Consider the following 19,498-nt stretch of genomic DNA (forward strand, 5'->3'; position numbering starts at 1 on the left):
TGAGAAGACCAAATGGATGGGGTATCTGCAGGCCACAGGCTCCAGAGGGAGCAGGCACTGTGCCCAAAGAGACAGGAAAAGCCTCGAGGAAGAGTTGGGCTCTAGTCTCAGGGAGGAAATGGCTCCGGTGAGGGAAAGCCACGGTAGCTGAGGGGCTCCTGGATGAGGCCCAGGCAGCCGGTGGGGATGAGCTCTGGGGAGGAGGGCCGGGGGGTGGGCTCCCTATGCAGCTGCATGGAGGGGGGTGTTCCAGGCCGGCAGGGAGTGGAGAGGGGGCCCTCCACGCAGGTCTGGCTGGGGGTGTCAGAAGGCAGGAACGACGTGCTAAGGCCCCCCACCCCCAGGACAGGGTGCTCCTGAGAAAGGAGTGCACTTCTGAAGGTCAGCACTGTCCTTAGCTTCAGCCCCCGGAGAAAGATCACACCCACAGGGCCACGAGGGGGACGGGAAACCTGAGGAGGAGGGGGAGACGCCATCCGTGCCTCCAGTCACTGCCCAACACGGGGCAGGCTCCTCTCGCTCCCACTGCTGATGCCCAGCTGCCAGGCCCTGAATAGGGCCACCCCTGGGTGCCCTCGGCTGGCTTCCCCCGTCCTGACCGCTCCACACAGGGATTCGCACTCAGAGCCTGACCTCTCACAAAGCGAGGAGTGCGTAGGGTGACGGCGGCCCTCCTGGTTCTGGTCTAAACCCCTTTCTTCGGAAGCAGAGACATGCAGCCTGCAAACCAGGACAGTGGGGGCCAGGGTGGCCATGCCCCAGCAAGCCCCCGGCAGCTGCCCTTGAGGCCGTGCCCTCCTCGTGCCTCCAGACATCCCTGCCCGGGAGCAAGTTCCCTCCACACCCCAGTGGGGGTGCCTACGGGCATCCACACCGTCTCCCTGGACGCTGTCTGGAACTGACCTCGGGATGGGCTCGTCCTGATGAGCTGAGTAAGCGCACCCCATGGCTTCTCATGCCCAGCTGCTCTGGACCGCGGGGGCCAGGTAGAATGTTGCACCCCTGGACGTGTGCAGGGGGGCAGCAGCTAGCAGGCTGGGCTCTGTCCATTCTCTACCGGCGCTGGAGGTGGGCAGCCCGGCCCGTGGATGCCGCACATCCTCCCGGACGCTCTGGTCTTCTCAGGAGCTCTGCCGAGCCCCTGCCTGCCTCCAACCCTGGGGCCTGGGAGAGCGGCCGCATCTGGCGGGCCCAGCGGGGAGGAACCAGGACTCCCGGCTGGGGCCTCCCATGAGCCTCTGCGTCTGGCACACACCCCTCCTCCTCCTGTATGGACCGAGGGAAGGAGGAAACCTCCCCAGCCCCGGCTGGGGTCTCCTTGGTAACTGTTTATAGCAGAGCCGTTTCTCCCCACAGCTTCCCCCTTTTCCACTTTAAGGGAAAAAAAAAAAAAAAAATGAAGCCCTGAAGGCTGAACAAAGCTCCTCTGGACCCTGGAAGGCAGTGGGGCAGGTTGCTATGGCAGGGCTGTGTCCCCATAAAAGAGCCTGCTGCCGGCCACCCTGGGACCCTGTTAAATTAGATCTGGCTCCCATCTCCCTCCCTACAAAAGAACTGTGGGCGACAGAGCCTGTGACACTGGGTCCGGTCACCTGGGGTAGAAGGTCCATGAAACTAGCACATCTTGGCCCCTCACTGCAGCGCGGGGGACGCCCAGCAGGATGGGCTAAGATGGTTCCACATGGGGAGTCCCCCTTTGAAGGCACCCAAGTAAACGGCCATCACGAGAGGCCGCAGCTGGCCCAGGCATGGGGCTGAGACCACACAGCTCCAGGGCACAAACGGTTCCAATTAGGCTCCCCACCCCCAAACTGGGGACAGAACTGTCTCTGGTTTCTGAGGTCAACTACAGCGGAGGTGGCGGGGGGGCTGGATCGGCCCGAGGGAGGGTGGACAAGAACACTGAGTCACTTGGACTGAGAAGAACCACAAGGGCTGGCGTGATTCATTCTGTTTCCAGTCCCAGGCCACGCTCAGAAGGGTTTCTGAAATTTAATTTTAGGCAAAGCGGAACTGATTTCTTCTGAGACTTTCCCTTGCTCCCGGTGATGCGTGGGGCAGCTGCTTTCGAGTGGCTCCCTTCCAGAGCCTTGCGAGTAGCGACAGTTCTCCAGGTCCCAGGGCGGCAGGCCAGGAGAGGGGCCAAGAGCTGGGTGACTCCAATGGTGGCAGAGCAGGTGGTGGAAGGGGGCAGACCCACTGGAGCCTCATGGCAAAAAACTAATGATTGGGAAAAGCTGCCTGGGGTGAAAACAAAGTGGTTCCCTGGAGATTAAACAGGAAACAGCGGCTTTCTCCACTGCCTGGGCCCAGCGCGGGAACCACCGTGGGTGGAAAGTGGTGAGGCAGGTGGTAGCTTGCAGCAGTTGGGAGGCCAGGGGTCAGAGCCAAGAAAGGGGGGACCCCTGCTTACAGAGCGCTCCTGCCACTTCCTTTTCTGCTTCAGGTAATTGCCCCGCCCACTCCCACTGGGAAGACAGAAAGGATTCGGCCCCATTTGACTTTGGAGGGGAGTGAAGCTTGGGGCTGAAGCAGTAACTCCAGGCCCAGGAAAGCCCAGAGGCACCCTCCCACTCCCCACCAAGGCAGGCTGAGGGTCTGCTCCTCCCCCACCCAGCAGAGCAAGGCTGCATCTCCCCGGCCGCCCTGTCGGTCAGGATACAGGACACGGCGGTCCCCGTGAACACTTCACTGCCCTTCCCAGGGATTCCTCCCTGTCACTGAGAGTGCTCTGAGACTCGGGTTGGGGGTGGTGCTCCCCTGGTGGACCCCTCGGTGGACACCATGGGTCCTGGTTAGCAGGATGCCTCCCAATGCCCATCCTCCAATCCTCTCCAAACCGCGTCCCGGGACCGGATGCAAACCATGGCTCTCGGGGCTGCCCTGGCACCAGCCCTCCCCTTGGCTCCTCATGAGGGTCAGATAAAACCCCAAGGCCCTGAGGATCCCTCCCCGGCCTCAGCTCTCCTACCTTGGCTCCCTTCCTGACCGCCGACTCCCTTGGTGACTTACACCCAGGCCCTGCCAGGATGCACCTTCCCCAGAGCAGGCGCTGTTCTCCCGGTCCCGGCGTCTGCACACGCAGCCCTCTTCCGGCTTCCTACACATGCTCCAGGCTCAGCTTGGGGCGCCTCCCTCCTGACATCCCTGCAGTGGCGCCTCGGGTTGTCTGGGCCTTGTCCACTGCACCACGCTCGTGCGTGCCCCTACGCCCTGGCCCCTGACCCCCAGAGACGGAGCCTCTGGCACCGAGAGCCCAGGGATGCCCGGTGAGGCCGGAAGGTCCACTGACACTCGGCCCTGCATTGCAGTCCCAGACAGGCCACGTCTGAGCTTCGGGGAGCTGGCTAGAATGGCTAAACCTCCCCAATCCCATCAAGGACAGGAGCGGTCCCTCGTGGCCCGGTGGCAGCGGAAAACCCCCGACTCCGAGTACAGGGGTGGCGTGAACGCCCTGAGCCCACCACGGATGCAGGCGGCTTCGGGCACGGCCCGCCCTCCATGGCCTTTCCGCATGCTTTGCTCTCGGTGAAACCTGTTTGCATTTCCACTGTCAGAGCCAAGGACCCCTGTCTAGGAAGGGTGGCCCTGAGCGGGGTGTGCAAAGAGCCAGCACGCAGGAGAGAGAGAATGGCCAGAGATGCTGCTGGTGGCCTCGACTCCCGGTCTTCCTGGCCTTTCTGATGAGAGCAAGCCATCAAACAAAGGTCACGGAGGAAAATGAGCTTCTTTGTGGCTTTTCAGAAGCAACCCCCAGTGGGATGCAGTCAGTAAAATCTAGACTGTGGGAAACTCAGGGAAACAAATGATCTGGTTTCTTCAACAAAAAATGCTGAGAGGGAGTCACGGGGGTGGAATGAAGCCTTCGGACCGAGAGAGACCTGTCACTTGTGGCGGGGAAGCGACCGGGCACAAGAGGCCACAGTCCCAGTGACCATGACTTTCCAGAAAAGGCAAAACTGCGGGGACAGACATAAGGTCAGCAGTTGCCAGGGGTGGGGGCTGGGGAATGCCAACTGCAAAGGGACCTGGGGGGGTGCTTTCTGGGGTGCAGAATGTCCTGTATCTTGACCATAACACTGGTTACACAACTGCACACACCTGTCAGGACTCATCAAACTGTGCACTTTAAAAAGCGGAATGTGCATGGCAGAAACCAGCATGACATTGCAAAGCGATTATCCTCCAATTCAAAATAATTTTTTTAAAAAAGGAGAATTTGGGGGATTTCCCGGGTGGTCCAGTGGCCAAGACTCTGTGCTCCCAATGGAGGGGGCCTGGGTTCGATCCCTAGTCAGGGAACTAGATCCCACATGCTGTAACTAAGACTCAATGCAACCAAATAAAATAAATGAAATACATTTTTTTAAAAAAGGAGAATTTTACTGCATGTAGACCTGACCCCTCCAAAAGAGAGACTGAGAAGATTGAGTAATCAATTGTGATGTATGGCTTTAGGTCCTGAATTAAAAAAAAAAAAAGAAAAGTTTAAAAAAAATGGCTCAGTCACTCAAGGGACCATGAACAATGCCGGCCAAGTATCCAATGACACTAAAACGCATTGTGGACTTGAAGGGGTGGGAGGGAGGCGGTGTTTTAGCTTTAGAAAGGAGAAGTCCTTGAATGTGAAAGAACTGGAATATTCTCCTAGTTCAGGTTTCCGTATAGTTTCACAGGAGATAGTTCCAATTTCCTATGAAATCATGTGATTTCTTTATTCATAATTCATATGAGTTACAGGACTAACAATGAAATCATACACTAGCTTTAAGATAATCTGGCAAGAGTGGGGAATGGCCGGGAGCGGCGAGCTGCTAAAACTGGGTGACGGGGGCATGGGTTCCCCTTCATGCTTTGGTGTTTGCTTGCAATGTTCCATGAGAAGCAGCTTTGTTTTTCCTGAAAGCCCTCTTAGGCGCCACAAGAGGAGCAGGCTGTGGGGGTGAGGGCTTCCCAGGGCTGTGTGCAGAGCCAAGGGGGAGCACGCTGGGGCTGGCTGGGGGCGCAGGCTGCCGTGTGGACCCCCTCGACACAGGTGGCCCTGCTCAGCCCAGCCCCTGCTGGCCGCGGTCATGGTGGGCTCACAGTGTGGCTGGGTCCTCTGGGCTTTTTTTTTCCTTTTTCAAAAGAGGCTATATAGAAGTGAGTTGGCAAGCCACTCTAGTACTCTTGCCTAGAAATTCCCATGGATGGAGGAGTCTGGTAGGCTGCAGTCCGTGGGGTCGCTAAGGGTCGGACACGACTGAGCAACTTCACTTTCACTTTTCACTTTCACACATTGGAGAAGGAAATGGCAACCCACTCCAGTGTTCTTGCCTGGAGAATCCCAGGGACGGGGGAGCCTGGTGGGCTTCCGTCTATGGGGTCACACAGAATCGGACACGACTGAAGTGACTTAGCAGCAGCAGCCGCAGCAGCTAGGGTTTTCAACGTTGTAAATTAAAAGAAAAAAATGTAACATAAACCACAACCAGCCTGTGAGCCAGTCTGCTGGAGAGGCAGACACACGTGCAGATCTTAGCATTTACTAAGTCCACAGCCATTCTCCGAGTATCTTCTCTCCGACAGGCCCTGGGCTGGGCTGGAGACCCAGACAGAGGACAGGGCAGGAACGGGACACTATCTCTGCACCATGGGAGGAGGAAAGAAACAAATTCCCACCCAACAGGAAGGGGGCTGTATTATATGTGTGAGCAAAGTGCATGAGGGCACAGAGGGGCCCCCTGAGCTCCAGACCCCAGCCTGGGGTCCCCCCATCGGGACTCGCCCTGGCCCCACGCGCTCTGCCCAGAGGTACAAGCTGAGCGCAGGGTGAGGAGCGAGAGGGAGTGCAGACGAAAGAGGGAGGAGACTGATTATTACTATGAGGATGTGCTGCTTGTAACTGCTCTCTATTACAAGCCTTTAACTGCTACTGCAAACTGTTCAAAAGACCTCCCCAGGGGGATAAAACTATGTTCTCAGATTAGAAGGCTCAAGGTTCAATAATGGAAGATGCTAAGTAACTGACAGATTCCATCCAATCCCAGCAGGTTTTTTTTTTTCCATTTGTTCTGGTAGACATTGACAAGCTGACTCTGAAAGTTATATGGAAGCAAGTCCCTGCAAGTCCAGTGGTTAGGACTCTGTTTTCATTGCTGGGGTCCGGGTCTGATCCCTGGTTGGGGAACTAAGATCCCACAAGTTGAGCTGTGGCCAAATTAAAAAAAAAAAGTTATTTGCAAATGCCAAGGGCCCCCAAAAGCCAACAGAATTTTAAAAGAACAAAGCTGGAAGACTTGGACTACCAGATAACAAGTCAAGAGTTATTATAAAATCACAGAAAACAGAACAGTGTGCTATTGGGGAAAGGACAGAAAACAGATCAACGGAACAAGGAGTCTAGAAGTCAACCCCCATCTCTCTGGTCCCCTGATTTATATCCACAGTGACGAAGCTTTAGTGCAGTGAGAAGAGAAAGATCTTTTTTATTGTAATAAATGGTGCTGGACTGAATACATGGATATCCATAAAGGAAAAAATGAATCTCAAAGGGCCCTGACAATTTGCGGATACCCAATCAATTTCAGCTGGATGGCAGATCTAAGATAAAAACTGCAAGAGTGATGCTTTCAGAAGAAAATACAAAAGATAAGCTCCATGACCATAAGATAAGGTTTCTTAAACTGGACACCAGAGCATTAACCATAAATGTGAAGGCCAACCAAAAGTTCACAAATTGGACCAGTTTAAGAACTTCTGATCACAAAAAGATAGATACTATTAAGAGAGTTAAAAGGCAAGTTACAAAAAGATACTGACAATATGTAGGTATCTAACAAGGGACTAGGATCTAGAACACAGAAAGAACTGCGACAAGTGAAGAAGGTCAATAACCTGACAAGAAAACAATGGGCAGTGTCCTGAATGACCTTCACAAAAGACACCTCAGTGGCCAGTAAACATATGAAAAATCACTGAAACATGATTAAAACAGGTACCACCACATGCCCATCAGAATGGCTAAAATTTTATTGTTTTTCTTAATTTAAAAATTGTTTTTTGCCCGTACTATGCAGCTTGCGGGGTCTTAGTTCACTGTAGTGGTGGTGGTGGTTTAGTTGCTAAGTCGTGTCCAACTCTTTGCAACCCCATGGACTATAGCCCACCAGACTCCTCTGTCCATGGGATTCTCCATGCAAGAATACTGGAGTGGGCAACCATTTCCTCTTCTAGGGGACCTTCCTGACCCAGGGATCAAACTTGGGGTCTCCTACATTGCAGGCAGGTGCTTCACAATCCAAGCTAAAACCCCTTAGTTCGCTGACCAGGGATCAGACCCAGGTGCTGATAGTGAAAGCAACAGGTCCTAAACACTGGGCCACCAGGGAATTCCCCAGAAAGGCTAAAATTTTTTAATTGACAAAAATAAGTGTTGGTGAGGATGGACAGCAACTGCACACTGGGGGCAGGGCGGGAAGCTGGCACTCGCAGGCCTGGAAACTGGCCGTATCTAACACAGGAACACATGGGCCTTTCCTCTGACCCCGCCTCCACGTCTACCACACACCCAGCAGAGCTACGTCCACACGAGAACCATGTCGACTTGTACAGATGTTCCCTGCAGAACCGCTGGGAACAAGGCCCGAGGTTTGAAGCAATCTAAAGGGCCTTCGTGATGGGAGTGAATAAATAATGGTTTATGCCCACAACTGAACGCCATGTGATGATAATAACGAGAGAACTATCACTACACATGACATGGAGAAACCTCAGGAAAAATGGCCGAACGCTACACATCCCAGGACGTGGATGACACTTCTCTCAAGAGTCAGGAGAGTGGGAGACCTGGGGGTGGTGAGACTGGTGGGGGAAGTTTGTCACATGATTATGTCCCTTTTGTGACAAATAATCAAACCACGTGCTTAAGATCTGTGTACTTCTATGTCTGCATGTTATGCATTTCAATAAAGAGCTTATGAAAAATACCACGGAGGCCTTCTAGAACTGACCTTTCCTCGAAGCCCTCCCTGGGCTCCTGAGGGTCTAAAGCCCAATCCAGCCTTGTGGTGAGGGCCCCCCCGAGGCCAGCATGCCTGGAGATTCACCTGCGGACACAGGGGCTCCTTGGGGATCACCTGCACCCCAAAGTCCGGGATCGGGGGGATGCAGACACGCGTCCTGTGCTTGCTGTCAAGACACAGCCACTCCCACTGGCTTGGTTTTTAAAAAACATCCATGCCCAAAGGTCTGGACTCACTATCTCAGGTGGTGAAGGCCTGGAAAGGCCTTAAAAGACCAACTGGAAGCCACTGGGAATCAGTGAGAACTGATCCAGCCATGGCTGCGGACAGTCCCCATACCGCTGGCTCTCCGCGGGGCTGGTGGGTGAGGGAGGCACCAAGCTGTGGCTGGAACCGCCTGTGTTTGCCGGAAGCACAGAGGGCAGGGACAGCATGGAGGGATTTACAGGAGGCCAGCCTCGTGGCCCGGGTGCATCAGTGAGGTGACCTCTCTGAGTCTCAGTTCTCTCACCTTTAAATTGGTATATTACCCACGTCTTAAGAGACAGAAGGCAGCCTGGCAAAGCGGGGAAAACTGGGGGCTGTGGAGTCTGTAGATCTGGGTTCAAAAAAAAAAAAAAAACAGCTCTGCTTATAAGTTTGTTGACCTCGGGCACACTCAATCGCTAACACCTCAGCTTCCTTCTCTGCAGAACAGGGTAATGATGGTGTTCTGGAAGGTTCCTTTAAGACTGGAGATGGTATTAACGATGAGGACTCGTTAAGCACCAGGAGCTGGGCAAAGAGCTCTATGATGGAGTATGTCGGTTAATTTTTACAGCCCTATGAGGTCAATTCTACTGTTATCTCCAATTTATAATTGAAGACACAGACTTCAAAAGATTAAGTGAGGGCAAATGTCACGAGACTAACACAGGGTGAGGTGGGGGTCAGGACTCAAAGCTCTGTAACCAACATCAGGGCACAGACCCTGGCCATGCTCCATGGCAGCTTCTCCTTACACACAGGACCCTGAGCATGCTCCATGGCAGCTTCTCCTTACACACAGGACCCTGAGCATGCTCCATGGCGGCTTCTCCTTACACACAGGACCCTGAGCATGCTCCATGGCGGCTTCTCCTTACAGCTTCTCCTTACACACAGGACCCTGACCGTGCTCCATGGCAGCTTCTCCTTACAGTGCACACACAGGACCCTGACTACTGCTCCATGGCAGCTTCTCCTTACAGTGCACACACAGGACCCTGACCACTGCTCCATGGCAGCTTCTCCTTACAGTGCACACACAGGACCCTGGCCACTGCTCCATGGCAGCTTCTCCTTACAGTGCACACACAGGACCCTGACCACTGCTCCATGGCAGCTTCTCCTTACAGTGTACACACAGGACCCTGGCCACTGCTCCATGGCAGCTTCTCCTTACAGTGTACACACAGGACCCTGGCCACAAGGTATTCAGCGTGATGCCACAAGGGACGAGAAGGGGACTGAAACATGTAGGGTGAAAATTTTAGGGTCATGAAGAGGGAAACAAGAGTTTCAGCGCTCTGGCAAAGAGAAACCATTTGAATCTATGAATCTGTAAAGTCTAGGACTTCTGTTTCAAGTCCAGCTGGCGAGCCCAGGGACCCCGGTAACGCGAGAATGGTGGCTCCAGGCTCTCTCATGGCACAGACTCCCTCGGGGGTAGGGGTGGGGACACGCCTGCATCTTACAGACGAGCAGACGCAGGGCCCCTTTAAACTGGGACCTGGGCACTGGTCCTCTTATCTTGAGTGCCATACCTTTTCGCCAAGAATACTTTGCCACACCACGAATGTGCCTGTCCAGTTCCAGGGGCACAGGCTGGCCTCCGCTCGCCTGCCAGCCTCCCCGCCCCGCTCTGGCCTTCTGCTGGCAAAGCCCTTGAAGTCTTGGAATGTGGCCCCCTTCCTGCAGCACACCTTTCTGACTTCTCCGAGAGCGGATGCCTCAGTAGAGACCCCAGAGCCTGTGTCTCCAGCCTGCTCACCTCTCCCTCCACCATGAGTGATGAAGCCACCCACTCTGCTGAGCTGAAAGTGTTTCAGAAACCATTTTTTAAAGTACCTCTCCACATCCTGACTTGTTAGCTTCTTTAACGTACAAGCCATCCTTGCATACCTGTGCCGTCTGGTGCAGGCCTAGGTACAGAACACTTTGGGACACAAACACTTCAGCAGCTGCCGAGTGGCAGGGCTGGAGCTGGTTGATGTCACAGACGCCACCCACAAGAGCCCCGTGAGGGCGGGGTCACTGCGTTTAGGCTTACTGATCTTACCCAACAGTCAATGATTTAATCAATTATGCACACACAACGAAACCTCCACAAAAACCCAAAAGGATGGGGTTTGGAGAGTCCTGGAGCTGCTGACAACACAGAGGGATTGGGCAGGTGGCAGCCCAGAGGGGCAGGGGAGCCCCGTGCCCCTTCCCCACACCTTGCCCTACGCCTCTCTTCCATCTGGCCGTTTCTGATTTCCTTTATTCTTACTAAATCACACTAAGCAGGTGACTTACTGAGAAAGGTCTTTTCCTGAGTTCTGTGAACCCTCTAGTGAATTAATGAAACCCGAGCAGGGGGTTATGGGAACCTCTGACCCAGGCAGTTGCTGGCACCTGGACTTGTTGATCGTTGTCTGAGGGGGGCGAGGGGCAGTCCTGGGGGGCTGAGCCCGTAACCTGGGGGAGCTGATACTAACTTCAGGAGACAGTATCACACCCAGCTGGGGTCCAGAGAGCTGGAGAACTACTCGGTCAAAGACACGTTCAGTCTGAGCACTGATGGCAGAGGAGGAAAAAACAGCTTTTCTCTTATGCTGTCACGAACCCCTGACCACGACCAATCTCTTAAGCTCCAGGCTCCTCTCTCCATTTAAAAAGAGAAAGGAAATTACCCTCCAATTAAAACAAATAAAATTTTAAAATGAAATAAAGAGAAATGAGCAGCTGTTAGGTGATAAGGCAGCATCAAACTGCAACTCTCTCCTTGTCAACAATGAAAAGGATTCAAGGGAATCCCAAAAGGACCGGTTGCCTTGAGCCCTGGCCCTGAGAATGGTGCCTCGATAAGCCCGTGTGCTTACAAAAGGCACGATTAGGCACCTGGAGTGAGATGCTAACTGGATGCCTTGTGCTGCGGACCTGGTGCGCCCGGGGCATCGGGTTGCCTGTCGGCACACAATGACTCCTGCTCTGACTGGTTCCTGTGACGCCTGAATACGAGACAGGCACCAAAGGACCGTGACCGATGTGGGGTGCAGCATAAACAGAAGGGCTTACGAAGCTGGACCGGAAGCAGAGCCCACCAATCATGCAAAACCCAAGACGCTACAAGGGGCCCCGCCCCTCTCAGCTGCTCACTCCTGTCTGAGCACTGCTGGGAGGACAGCAGAGACGTGCTCCGGGCGGGACCCTGAGCGTTGTCACTTACGTAGTCTGAATCTTGGTGAACTCGGGGACTTCTTCTTTTTTCTTCCTGAAGAGGAACCAGTACGTCATGACGCCCACGATGAGAGAAAACAGGACCATGTCCGTTGTGCTGAAAAGGGACACTTCCTCAGCCACCGTCTCAGATGCGGTGGTGCCGGCATCCATGCTGGAGTCTGCCATGTTCACTAGGAATCTGTCGGGAGAGAGAACGACAGATGTCAGCAGGGGCCGCCTGGGGCCGCTGGGGAGCCCCCTGAAGGCTTCGGTCTGGGCTGCGCACCCCAAGGGCTGCAGCAACAGGCAGCGCCCCGGGACCAGAACTGAGTGAGCACGTGGCCTGCGTGGTGCCTGCTCAGCCCCGGGTGCACCTGGGCACAGGCTGGAACCAGGGCTGGGATGCCCCGAACCTGGCACACTCCACAGGTCTTCAGGGACCGGCCCTTGGACAGCTCCCTGGAAATAACCTCTGAGCCCTTGGAATGTGCCGCCTGATAAGAATGTCTCTGCATACCCGAGACCTTGGGTCACTCAGATGGTTTATGCTAATGCTGTGGCCTATGGGAATACCTGAGGCTCTGAGTCACACCGTACTGCTGGGACCTCTGGGGTGCTGGAGACTCAAGAGGTGAGCTCAGACATGGGGGCGCCCCGGGCCTTTGAGACTGATTCTCAATAAGAACCCTGGACACCAAGGCTCGAGGGGGCCTTGCCGGCAGCACTTAAAACACATGGCCACACGTGGCTGCCAGCGGAGCACGCCGTGTGACCCCCCGGAGGAGAGTCCGGCCACGGGCAGAGGACACCTGGAAGCCTCTGCCGGGCTCTTTTGAGTCTTCTCTGCTGCTTTCGGTCTGTCTCCCTCGGCCGTCATCAACTATGACTGGGAGTAAAACAGCTTTGCCAAGTTCTGTGAGTCCCGCCGAACCCCCGAGCCAGACGGCGGTCTTAGGGGAACCCCCCCCACACACACCCCAATTGGCTTAGTTCCCAGATGGTGTTCTCGGGGACTCCCACCACACCAACCTGTTTAGTCCCCTCAAAAGGTGCTCGACTGGTCCTTCCACCACTGAAACCTGGCAGGTATCAACAGAGGCCCAGACACTCCTGCAGTGCGTTTCTGCCTCTTGTCACCAAGGCCGGGCTGGCTCTGCAATCTCCTTGTGCCCTTTTGCAATCACTGCTCCTACCCAGTGGCTTGCTCTCATAGCAACCATGGCTCCGGGCTCGGTCAGAAATGCCTGAGTTACAGCTCCGCGAGGAGGGCAATGGGAGATTACTTCACACGTGACTTCCATTAGCTGTCACTGCCTCCGGGGGACCACAGCGGGGGACCCCAGGTCAGCTGAGGACCAGGAGCGGGCCCCTCAGGGCGGCCCTCCAGCCTGCTTCTCAGCTTGGTCACTAATCTGAGGGGCTGGTCTCAGGGGCTGAGTTCCCGAGATCACCTCAGCTCACCCTTTTCGATATCTGATGTGAAAAGACAATCTTAACTCGAGTACCCAGAAAGTACTGTTTAAAGAATTGATTTATAAACACACTGAATGTTTACTCAGGGTTAGTCACGTCTTTCTACCCGCCCCGGCAGTGGTGTCTGGCGCGCCCATGAGACTTGTGCCGTAGAGGGGACCTGTCCTGTTTTGGAGCCCGCCTGGGGGTCCCATCAGGGCTGACGTGCTGGTCCAGGAGAGCCCCCCGCAACAACTGCCAGCTTCCTTACTTTACCAAGGGGGGACTGACACCCACAAAACTAAATGACTGCTTCTTGCCATGCACGCAAGTCAACCACAGCACTCAGACCTGGGGTCTCCACAGCTCTGACTCTGAGATGTAAAATGTCAGACAGACCAGAGCTGCAGAGGGTGGTGGAAAGGACCCTGGAGATCATCTGATTTCCACCAGAGGGCGGGAGGCTCCAGGGGGGTGAGGTTTGCTTGCCACTCACCCAAGCCGGGGGATGGAGTGGACACGTCTCTCTGTTCTGTCCCCAGTTCCCGAGGGATGAACAGGCCCCCCAAGACACCTGGGTATCTGACTCGTGGTGAGAAGGAAGGGTTGGCAGGCTGGCAAGGAGGAAGTCGGGAAAAACCTTCACCTCATGCTTCCCAACTAGGATCGGAGCCACGTGCCTGGGGGCTGAAGCCAAGGACAAACTGTTAAACCGCCATCGTCCCACCATGGTGTACATGAAACCACCGGCCCTTCTCTCCAGCTGTGTCCCTGCCCCAGGGCCCTGACCTGGGCCTGGGATATTCTCCTTCTACCTTCTCCCCACTCAGTCCTCAGACCTTGGCTCAACTGTCAGTTCCGGAGTGGGGGGTGTGTGCCACACTTTCCCAGCACAGTGCTTGGCACATCATCTAGGGCTGGAAAAAAGTTCTCATGGAATGAAAGAAGTCAATGAATTCACCGAAACACACAGGATGTACCAACTGCATGAACCACTGACATGAAGCCTACTGAAAAGAACTTAGTGGCTGGGAGCATGCCCATGCGGTGATCCTCCAGGACACAGGTCCCCTGACTTCCTTGGCTTGTGAAGCTGGCATCTCAGTAAATGGTATCCCGAGGCCAAGAGACATACCAAAGAGTTCCATTTAGGAGTAGCTGGATCCCAACAACTTCCAAACACCCAGCTTTGCAAAGACACACAGAGTGTCAAAAGGAGTGCAGAAGATCTCACGCTGATACTGAGTAACACCCCAAGCTGCGCTCAGGGGCACAGACACCAAGCCTCTGGGTGCCAGCAATGATGCCCCGAGGCACCTCGGCAAGGTCAGGGAATCAAGACCCTGCTGCATAAAATCACTCTACTCTGCGTATGAAATATTCAGATGGAAGAAATTTGACCATCCTGCCTGGTGGGTGTTCTCCATTCCAAGCGTGCGGGGGCTGACCGTGAGACAGTCTGAGGTCCCCACAGGCCCTCGAGGGAGACTCTGGGAGCCCTGTGCGGACCACCTGTCAATCATTCACTCTTTTGCACTTAGTGGGAAGCAGGAAAACCAAACAGTACAGAGCTCACGGGACCAAAAGCAACATCGGTCAGCAACAGAAGGAAATAAAAAGGCTGTGAGAAAATAGAGGAAGTTCTTAACCAGACCAGGCTCTTGCCACAGGCCTGTCACCAGCTAGGCAAATCCCTTACTGGCAGGAAGGAGGCTTTCACGTTCTTACATGTAAAAATCAGACACACAAAAAATCGGGTTCATCAAAGACCAGCCAAGTAAGTCTCCCGCACCCCAAAAAGAGCAGGTCTGATTAAATCTTTTAACATACATTAGATCTGTACCTAAGTTTTTTCACTTTTATCATAAAGACATTATACATATGGAAACGGGTATAAATAGACAGACAGGTGCTATTCCTCCTTTTGAACTGCACCAATTAGCCAGTTCCCACTGATGCTGAAGGTCAAAGGCAGCAACGTCAGGGCTTCCCAGGTGGTTCTAGTGGTAAAGAACCCACCTGCCAATGCAGGAGATGTAAGAGATGTGGGTTCGATCCCTGGGTTGGGAAGATCCCCTGGAGGAGGAAATGGCAACTCACTCCAGTATTCTTGCCTAGAGAATCCCATGGACAGACAAGCCTGGAGGGCTACAGTCTGTGGGTCTCAAAGAGTCGGAGGCAACTGAACAGCAGTCCCCAGGGCAGCCCGACAGCCTACAGAGCAGGGTGAACAAATCGCTGGCCACCTGGGGCCAAGGGCGTGGCAAGAGCTAAGTTAGCTGCTGCAGGGACAAACGTGGCCAAAAGAGAAGGGCGCTTTCTCTATCCAACTGCCGACAACACCTGATGCCTCAGAGCGTCCTCCAGAAAGTATCTGCAGCTTTGCCATCGCCATACATAACTTCTCGTCAGTAACTGATGAACTGAGCTGGCGCTGACATCACAGCGAGTTGGCATGAATGCAGCAACAGGAAGGAAGGAAGGAAGCCAGCAAGCAGTTCACGCCACCCCTTTAGTGTGCACATCACCCAGGCAAGCAGGCACCGTCGCCTCCAAGGAGCCCAGGACCCCGCACCCCCGCTGCAGCAGGAGGAGGGTCTGTTCAGGGTCACAAACCTCCACCAAGGTTCTTTAAGATGAGAGAAAGAATCCTCAGGGAAACCAAGCCTGCTCTTGCCTAACAGCTAATCCTCCAGAGCCTGAGAGATAACTCAGGGGAAAGGGCCTCCCCAAGGCAGCCTGCTGAGAGCACTGCTCAAAAGAGCAGCTGGAACACACTACCCCCTGGCTAGAGTGTCCGCCTCGCTGGGCTTTTAAACCCACACAAGGCCAGCGATGCTTTCTTTGGGTTCATCCTGTTTGCCATTCACTCAGCTTCTTGAATCTGCAGGTTGGGAACTTTTCAGCTATTTTGTCTCCAAATTCTTTCTCAGCCCCATCCTCTCTTTCCCTCCTGGGGCCATGCTGACCTAAGTGTGTTTTGCTGTCCCCAAGTCCCTGAGGCTATGCTCAATTTTATCACTCTAGCTTCTCTCCTGGCTCAGATTGGGTAATTTCCATTCTTCTAAGTTCACCGGTGGTTTCCTCTGCCAATTCTGCTGTGGTGCCACCCATTGGAATTTTGGTCTTTTCTTTTTGCTATGGTATTTTTCAGTTCTAAGATGTCTGTTCGGCTCTTCTTTATCTTCTATATGACTGCTTTTTCTCGTTCAAGTTGAGATTTTTCCTAATTCTTAGGATGGTGAGTGACTTTTTTTTTAATTGGCTCCTAAGCATTTTGGGTATTATAACACTCTAAATCTTATTTAAGTCTTCTCTTTCGTCAGGCCTCCTCTGTCCCAATGCTGGTGGGGGATGGAGGGTGCCAACCCATTTCTGCCACTGTAGGGCATATCCAGTGGTTTCAAACCACAGAGGGGCCACATGTAGGGGAAAACGGAGCTCTGGGGAAGAAGAAGGGAAGATGGACCAAACAGTCAAAGATGAGTCGCCCAGGGACCAACCTCTGAGCTGGGACAGGAAAAATAACCAAGGTCCACCAGTCAGGTAAAGGAGGGAAAGGTCCAGCTGAAGGAAGCATGTGCCTCCTGATAAATCAGCAGCAGTTACTCACTTGTAACCACTGATAAAAATGATAAAAGAGCAGTAGTTACAGAGTCTAGCATGACTCGAGAGAGGCAGGACAAAATGCATTTGTATGCATGCGTGAGTATAAGTGTGGTGAGTAACAGGCTGGCCTTTAAAAGATTTAAGACCAGTGCGTGAAGGACTGTTCTACGTGCCTAAGACCTTTGAGCTCTGGGTGGCAGTGATGACAGGGTAAGGGTGTGGCACAGTCAGAACCAGGTGGCAGGGTGGTAACCCCAAACAGTGGCTGCACCCACAGGATCAGCACAGACGTGGAGCCATGACCAAGGCATCCTAGACTAGAACTCATGCAGGCCCACGCTCCCTGCGGATGCCCAAATGCCCTGGCTGATGACTTTCCCCCCGATTAACAGGGCTTATGGGTGGGAATGTGGAGACACGTGACGGGCACTGTGTCTGATGCAAGGAAGTGAAAGAGGAAGGCAGCCAGGGGAGCTGCATCTGTGAAAGCATGACTTGGCAAGAAGCAGGCAGAAGAGCGAGCTAGCATCACTCAGCGTAAACGGAGCTGACAAAGCCCCACGGCCGCTGACCACCGGAACTGCAGCCGGTTGTGGACAGCCACGTGCGCTTGTTTCTTTTTTCGGCCTCTCTGGGGCCTCAGTCACTGGCCTGAACCCAAAGCAGTGTGAACCCACAGATCCCCTAAGCCCTTGGCTATGAACTCTGGGGCATTCTGAGGGTATAACTTAGAACTTGATAATACTAAAAGTTAGCAAGGGCAATTTATGGATACAAGAGACTTTACACGAGTGCTGTGAGATAATAGAAATATATATATATACATACATACAGTGGCCTCTGCCCCCTGTTCCTGGCACAGAGTTTCTATCCTAAAACTCCTGGAATTTCCTAAAGTGATAAGAGCACCAGGAGTGTCTTCTGTTTGAATGCAACTGTGAGTGGGCTCCTGCATGGGGGCCGGTAACCAGGAAGACCAAGTGATGAATTTGTTGTTGTTATTTAGTTGCTCAGTCATGTCCTACTCTTTGCGACCCCATGGACTGTAGCCCACCAGGCTCCTCTGGCCACGGGATTCTCCGGGCAAGGATACTGGAGTGGGTTGCCACTTCCTTCTCCAGGGGATAAGCTTGGAATTTTCAGTCCCTGACCCCAATGCCTTCTCCAGAGAGGGGAGAGGGGCTGGAAATGGACTGAATAACTGATCATCCCAGAAGCACGGGGCTTGAGGAGCTTCCAGGTTGCTGAGCACAGCCACGTGCTGGGGGGGTGACCCTAAGTCTACAGGGACAGAAACTCCTGGTGCTCAGGATCCTCCCAAACCTCACCCTCTGTGTCTCTTCATCTGCCTGCTCACCTGTATCCTTCACCAGATCCTTTAATATACTGGTAAATGTGTTCTCCTGAGTTCTGTGAGTGGCTCCAGCAGATTAATCAAACCTGAGAAGGGGGCTGTGGGAGCCCACGTGCACAGCCCATCGGTCAGAGCCAGAGATGACACCCTGGACTTGGGACCAACATTTGCAGTGGGGGTAGGCGGGGAGCAGTCTTGAGGGACTGAGCCCTCACCCTATGGGATCTGACACTATCTCCAGGTAGACAGTATCAACGTGGAGTTAAACTGCAGGGCACCCAGTTGCTGTGCGTGGTGGGGGAAACCCCCACACATCTGGCATGAGACGTGGAGGAGAGACCCAGGAGGAAGGGCTGGGCTCCTCTAAGCCAAGTTCACATGGCTCACCCCCTCAACTACAAACTGGCACTTGTCATCGACCCCGAAGAGGATTAAATCATGGGCTACTGCAGCTGCTGACCTTCAATACCCCCTGAAAGGAGCTCAGGGTGGAGAGCAGAAATGAGGCATCTGTGCTCAGGGGAAAAACTGGCAGGACAGGTCTTCAGATAGATATTTCCAGGAGCTGGTTTTCTGAGCCCAATTCTTACAACTCCTCATACCTAGAAAAGCACTAAAATCCTTCATGGTAACGACTGCTCCTCGTGGCCAGCAGAAAGTTTCACGAGATGAGCAGAAACCTTCTGGAAAAATCTGTGCCTGACTGCATGTATTTCCCCTTTACCAAAATCACATGCATACTGTCCTTCTCCCCACCCCGTCTCTCTGGAGCAGCTTCTCAGAGCTGAGGGGCTGTCTCCCAGGCTGCAGTCCTCATTTTGCCCCAAATAAAACTTGTCTCACAGCTCTCATGTGCATTTTTAAGTCAATATCCTCCTGACCACCGCTTTGCCTTCACTGACTGTGAATTCAAATACGGAAAAGAAGCACAGAGCTGCAGACCTGCCCTGGTTTACTCAAGGTCTGGGCAGACCTGTGCTGAGGTCGGCTTCTGCCTCTGGTGCCTGATTGGGAATAAGGGGTGTTGGTGTGATGAGAACCCCCAAAGGGCAATCAGAAACCCCCACCCCAAGCAGGGCACGCCACCGTTCACTGGGAATGTTCACACAGCAAGCCTGCAAAACAGATGCTATGCCCCCGCTTTCTGAGCAAAGGGAGTGGGATGGGCCAGAGCCTGCGGGGCCTTCCCAGAGTGGCCCTGCACTAAGGGTCCACGGGCAGGGTTACAAACGGGCCCCACACGGAGTGTCGGAGACAAACCAGAACACCGTCAGAAAAGGGCCCCCGGGATGGCGTGGTCCCCAAAACATGACACACGAGAAGCTGGAAAGGAACTGGAGAGGTTTACCCTAAAGAGAAGATTGGGAGGCAGCCAATCCCTGCTTTGGGTGGTCAGGAAACAGAGGTGGCGGCGGCCCTGCACTGCAGAAGTGGGAACGGAGGGACGGAGGTTCCCACACTCCCCAGGAAGAACTTTCTGACAAAGATGCTCAGGAAGGAAATGAACCGTGGTGAGGCGCGCCCCACTCCCATCAGTGGGCATGGGCCAACACAAGGCTAGGCAATCTGCACTTAATGACAGACTGCCTGCCACGCCAGGGGCCCAGGACATAGACTCGCCAAGTTCATGATCATA

General features: G+C 53.9%; 1 protein-coding gene across 4 annotated transcripts in view; it reads right to left on the reverse strand.

The window, feature by feature from the left end:
• Positions 1-19,498, reverse strand: part of POR (cytochrome p450 oxidoreductase) — a 63,372-nt gene that overhangs the window by 13,817 nt on the left and 30,057 nt on the right. For all 4 annotated transcript variants that reach the window (XM_055410079.2, XM_055410080.2, XM_055410075.2 and 1 more), the window contains exon 2: positions 11,455-11,646. In XM_055410079.2, coding sequence (XP_055266054.1) covers positions 11,455-11,633 — 179 coding nt within the window. In that variant the 5' untranslated portion in view covers positions 11,634-11,646. The remainder of the gene's footprint in view (positions 1-11,454; positions 11,647-19,498) is intronic.

Source organism: Moschus berezovskii, chromosome 27 (genome assembly GCF_049115385.1).
Source record: "Moschus berezovskii isolate FMDL1 chromosome 27, NW_MosBer_1.0, whole genome shotgun sequence".
NCBI classification, from domain to species: Eukaryota; Metazoa; Chordata; class Mammalia; order Artiodactyla; family Moschidae; genus Moschus; species Moschus berezovskii.